General features: G+C 42.3%; 1 protein-coding gene across 1 annotated transcript in view; it reads left to right on the forward strand.

Moving 5' to 3' along the window:
* LOC139374127 (polypeptide N-acetylgalactosaminyltransferase like 6) overlaps window positions 1-2,544 on the forward strand; it is a 243,637-nt gene extending 241,093 nt beyond the window's left edge. The window contains exons 11-12 of the mRNA XM_071115126.1: window positions 186-335; window positions 1,688-2,544. Of these exons, the coding sequence (XP_070971227.1) occupies window positions 186-335; window positions 1,688-1,861 (324 nt within the window). The 3' untranslated portion in view covers window positions 1,862-2,544. The remainder of the gene's footprint in view (window positions 1-185; window positions 336-1,687) is intronic.
* Window positions 2,545-6,088: the final 3,544 nt, after the last annotated feature.

Raw genomic sequence — 6,088 nt, forward strand, 5'->3', positions numbered from 1 at the left:
TAGCCGGCGATTGCTTCATATGCAACTAATGTTCCTGCTGTTTACTGTTAAATCTGAACAGATCATCACCGCATTCTTGTCCTCATGTTCATCCGTCTCTAAAATGACATTTAGGGTAGTCATACTGTGAATCTCATAACGGAACTTGGATACCATGTTGTGTCTGTGTACTTGTTTGTATTCAGATATTTACATTTGGCTGGAGAGAGGACATCAGGCCAGGGGATCCTCTCCACACCAGGAAGTTCTGCTTTGACTCCATCTCCCAGAGTTCCCCTGTCACACTGTACGACTGCCACGGCATGAAGGGCAACCAGCACTGGAGCTATAGGAAGGTAACTTTATACAGAATTAAATAGAACACGATTATATTGTATCTGTATGGTACTTACTTTACTTTTGTTTTGGCTTTATATTCCATGTGGAACGTAAATGATCAATAAATAATCAATCATCAACAGAAAGCCTGGTAACTCGTACAGTATGATTACTGTTATAACACCACATCAAACACCTCATCATTCAAATGACCACCAAAGCCACAGGACAGTACACAATATCAAAGTCATCAGATAGAAAAGATGTACACTGCGTTTTTACTACTGCTTTCCAGGTAGAGGAAAGTAATAGGGGACTTATTTTATCGTCGCACCACACCTATTTCCTCCACATCGTTTATGGAGGAGAGGAGATCGTTTACTCAGCGCAAAATCAGAATGTCATTACAGTCCCACCTCTCTTAAGGTTCTGCCTAGAATGACTCGATGAGGTTCAGAGGTGCACAGATGCTAGCGCGAGTCCCAGATCTGTTTGCCACCTCCATTACTGTGGCAAGACAACACAGTCAGGTCTTGAACTCAGGCTACACAGATGCAATAGCCGCTTATTAAAGGAATGAGGTGGGCTTGCACAGTGCACGGTGGCCTTGAGGCTGTGTGAATGTTGTAGTATCAGGAAGGCGGACGCATGATACCAGAATAAAATGACTGCCAAGTACCTCTGAGGCGTTCTCCACCTCCTCATCTTTCTCCACAGCTTTATCCCTCCCCACAGAATCCTTTTTCAGTTTGAATCCATCACTGGCTATATTTAAGAGTTTGCGATCACCATAGATCATCTTTTATTGGAAGCCAGGGACGTATTTTTATTTTGTGTTGTCAGTTTTCAACGATTCGTACTTCATTCAATTCCTCTTTCTTTTGCAGCTGAATTTGTTACTTTTCCCTTTCTGTCACGCGAGGGAGGATGAGCCCAAAGAATAGACATTCAGAAAAGTAATGTAACGGTCCGTTGGAACTCGGGGTTTAAAAACTCTTGTGTGTTGAACTCATATTGCTCAGCCTAGTTTAACTCCCAAATTCAGACCCCTCTCTCCGTGAAATGAAGTAAACTCAGATTAGAATGGAGGGAGGAGAAACCGTGTTGCAGTCAGTTGCTCTGCTCCCCGTCTGTAATCTGTTTGAAGGGAGTGGGAGATGAGAGAGCAGGATTAAACAGCAGCCTGCCTGCCGGAGACAGGCTTACCTGTCTCTACTTTATTTAAATAATTTATCTCAATCCTTCTTTTCCTCCCTTTCTTCTCTTTCTCTGCCTCCTGCTCTCTCTCTCTCTACCTCATGCTTTTTCTTTCGCTCTCTGTGTCTCTCTCGAACGCTCTCTCTCTCTCTCTCTGGGCCAACACATACAGGATAAATTGCTGTACCACCTGGTGAGCAGCAGTTGCATGGACTGCAGTCCCGGTGATAAGAGGATTTTCATGAATAAATGTGACCCTGTGTCGGAGACACAGCAGTGGCTGTTCCAGAGAGTCAACGCCACCGTCCTGGAAAAATTCAACAGCGCTGCGGCTGCCAGCTCCTAGGAACCACGCGCCAACCCCCACAACAAAAAAAACAAACAAACGTGTGCATTGTAGCAGCAAGCGGCCAGCCAGTTAGCTAGCGGTCCTGTCTCCCAGACCCCCCAGCTCATCAACGTGGGGGCTACCAAGTGGAAGAGAAGGGGGTGGGGGGGCTGGGGCTACGTTTCTGTTCTGTCTGACGGATCCTCTGCCCAATGGGATCAGATCCAAAATGGAGGATAAAGACTCCTTCCTGGCTGAAAGAGATTCTGGGATTCTGCCTGGTTCTGCCCAATGGGCTGATGGGACGTTCAAGGTCGCCGATCCTCAGAAAACCAACCAGACTAGACTAGACCCAAGCTAAGCCGCCACACAGAGGCACCTTGCTGGTCGAGGACACAGAAACCTCCAGAACACTATCCTCTAGGTCCTCTATGGGTCAAAGGTCAAACACAGCAGGTCTAGTAGACTGGATTTGTTTGTATCAGGTTGAAAAAGGAATGTTCCAACTGTCACTCTCAAGATCGCATGGTGGATTTGTACTATATCGGAGGCTCATGAAATTGTTTGCTCAATTTTATAAGGCTATTTATTTTCCATTATTATTTTATTAGTATTTATTTTGTGCTAATTTATTTTGTCTTTTTTTTTAAAGAACAATAATTTATTAAGTGTATACTTGAATGGGTTTTTCAGATTTTTGGTCACCGTGATTGTACGATTTGAAGTTGTGAAAATGATGTAGTAAACATGAATAAAATGTGAAAACAATACATTAACTATTGCAATTGTATGGCTGGCGTGTGTGAGCATTTATATGATGACATATCTCACAATGATATTACATGTAGATAGCAGCCAAGAAGATGCCCATGGACTAATGATTATGCATGTGGGTGCTCATTCAAAAGTGATGATTGTGTGCCCTCTTTTGAAGAGTTTTCATAACACATCTATCTACATGTGCACTAATGGGACGATTCAGCCTTAGGAAATGTATGCCTTTTTTACACGCTTTGATTTAAGCACTTCTTAGTATGTGCTATTCAGACTTACCCTATGCACGTGCATAACAAGGTTTGCGGGTGTGGCTCCCTTGTGCACAATGTATAAAATTCCAGAAAACACGCCCACTGGGTGGCCTACCAATTTGATCAGGGAGTTGTTCTGTTTGTTCATCTTAATCAATCCCTTTATTCGCCCACACCAGTAGAAATCTACTTTTTCGAGCTGAAAGATGATGATGGCCAGAGCTTACCCATGGTGTTGACCAACGATTTAATTCAATAAGTCATCGTTTTAGTCAAAGTGTGATATATTTGGGCTTGAAGTGACACATCCAACCTGCCCACTTTGTGCAAATCCATGTGAATGCAGTCTTTTCTTATGATATGACATACAGATTATTTTCAGCCTACGTTTCGTTTCAGTGCTGGGTTATATTTGAATGTTACCACCCACCAGCATGGCATTGTTTTTTTTTGTTTTTTTGTTTTTATTATTATTATTATTTTACCCCTTTTTTTCTCCCCAATTTCGTGGTATCCAATTGTTTTAGTAGCTACTATCTTGTCTCATCGCTACAACTAGCATGCTCGGGAGAGACGAAGGTTGAAAGTCATGCGTCCTCCGATACACAACCCAACCAAGCCGCACTGCTTCTTTAACACAGCGCGCATCCAACTCGGAAGCCAGCCGCACCAATGTGTCGGAGCAAACACCGTGCACCTAGCGACCTGGTCAGCGTGCACTGCGCCCGGCCCGCCACAGGAGTCGCTGGTGCGCGATGAGACAAGGACATCCCTACCGGCCAAGCCCTCCCTAACCCGGACGACGCTAGGCCAATTGTGCCTGCCATATGAGTTCTGTTATACTCACAGATATCAGTTTTAGAAACGTCAGAGTGGTTTCTATCCAAATATACTAATAATATGCATATATTAGCAACTGGGACTGAATAGCAGGCCGTTTACTCTGGGCACCTTATTCATCCAAGCTACTCTATACTGCCCCCAGCCATAAGAAGTTAAAAGCCAATACAATTACAATTATGCATAAGGTCACAGCATTTTATACTTCACTGTAGGAAAGGGGTGGAAATGCCTGTCATGCTGATATGCTTTAAAAAAGAAATATATATTATAAGTCCCCACCCCTCAATCAGTAACTTTACTCCCACTCATCTCCAGTTCTATATACCAACCCTTGATTTCCCTCAGCACATCTCACCTATCTCTGCTGGCCACCCTCTTCGGATTTCTACACGCCATATATCTTTCAACTATGCTGTGATGTTTAACATACAATTTGAATCAATCTAATCTAATAGAATCAACGGATTGTGAGAGTATTAATATATTATCGAGTGACGGACTGAACAGGTCTCTCCAAATCTCCCAGCAAGGGTTCATTTACATTTTTGGGGGTTGCTAAAAATGTGGGGCTCAAAACAGGTGGGGCCTAGCCCCCCCAGCCCTAAATGACGGGTCACCACTGGATATGACTAATGAGTTCATCTAATTATATTTTTTTTATATGCTTTATAGTTTGCTTCCATGACTGGTATCACATTAATCTCCAGTGATCAGAAGGAAAAATCTTATAAAACAATTGCTATTATTATTTACAATCCCCTTCTCCATGCAGATTACTAATTTACCTAGCTATTATCAATAGCTCCTATCAATTTATAAATTACAGTGCATGGGGAATGGTGTTTTTAAATCTGCATCAGTTACCTGATGTGGAATAGAGTTCCATGTAGTTATGGCTCTATGTAGTACTGTGCGCCTCCCATAGTCTGTTCTGGACTTGGGAATTGTGAAGAGACCTCTGGTGGCATGTATTGTGGGGTATGCATGGGTGTCTGAGCTGTGTGCTAGTCGTTTAAACAGACAGCTCGGTGCATTCAGCTTGTTAACACTTCTTACAAAAACAAGTAGTGAAAAAGTCAATCTCTCCTCCAATTTGAGCCATGAGAGATCTCTCTCAGTGGACATTTAAGGGCCAGCCATGCTACCCTGTTCTGAAGCAATTGTGATATTCCTAAGTCCCTCTTTGTTACAGTTGTCCAGATGAGACAAAACTAGGGCCTGTAGGACCTGCCTTGTTGATAGTGTTGTTAAGAAGACAGAGCAGCGCTTTATTATGGACAGACTTCCCCCCCCACCCCCCAGTTTAGCTACTGTTATATCAGCATGTTTTGACCATGACAGTTTACAATCCAGGGTACTCCAAGCAGTTTAGTCACCTCAACTTGCTCAATTTCCACATTTATCATTACAAGATTTAGTTGAGGTTTAGGGTTTAGTGAATGATTTGTCCCAAATACAATGATTTTACTTTTTGAAATATTTAGGACTAACTTATTCCGTGCCACCCATTCTGTAACTAACTATCTGTAGCTTACTCGCATAGTGTTGAGTCATTCACATACATAGATAGACACACTGGATTTACTCAAAGCCAGTGGCATGTCGTTAGTAAATATTGCCCTGGGGAATTCTGGTTTCTACCTGGATTATGTTGGAGAGGCTTCCATTAAAGAACACCCTCTGTGGTCTGTTAGACAGGTAACTCTTTATCCACTATATCGCAGGGGGGGGTGTAAAGCCATAACACATACGTTTTTCCAGCAGCAGACTACTAACAAAACAGCCCCCATAGTCTTTTTATCATCAATTTCTCTCAGTCATCAGTCATATGTGCTGTGCTTGTTTAATGTCCTTCCCTATAAGCATGCTGAAAGTTTATCAATTTGTTTACTGTAAAATAGCATTGTATCTGGTCAAACACCATTTTTTCAAAAAGTTTACTAAGGGTTGGTAACAGGCTGATTGGTTGGCTATTTGAGCCAGTAAAGGTGGCTTTACTATTCTTAGGTAGCGGAATGACATTTGCTTCCCTCCAAGCCTGAGGGCACACACTTTCTAGTTGGCTTAAATTGAAAATATGGCAAATAGGAGTGGCAATATTGTCCTCTATTATCCTCAGTCATTTTCCATCCAAGTTGTCAGACCTCGGTGGCTTGTCATTGTTGATAGACAAAAATACTATTTTCACCTTTTCCATAAAGGTGAAAAACAAATTACAATCCTTGTCTTTCATAATTTGTTAAATTATACTTGGATGTGTAGTGTCGGCATTTGTTGCTGGCATGTCATGCCTATGTTTTCTAATCTTGCCAATGACAAAATCATTAAAGTAGTTGGCAATATCAGTGAGTTTTGTGATGAATGAGCCACCTGA

The sequence above is a fragment of the Oncorhynchus clarkii genome, chromosome 19, assembly GCF_045791955.1.
Source record: "Oncorhynchus clarkii lewisi isolate Uvic-CL-2024 chromosome 19, UVic_Ocla_1.0, whole genome shotgun sequence".
Classification (NCBI taxonomy): Eukaryota; Metazoa; Chordata; class Actinopteri; order Salmoniformes; family Salmonidae; genus Oncorhynchus; species Oncorhynchus clarkii.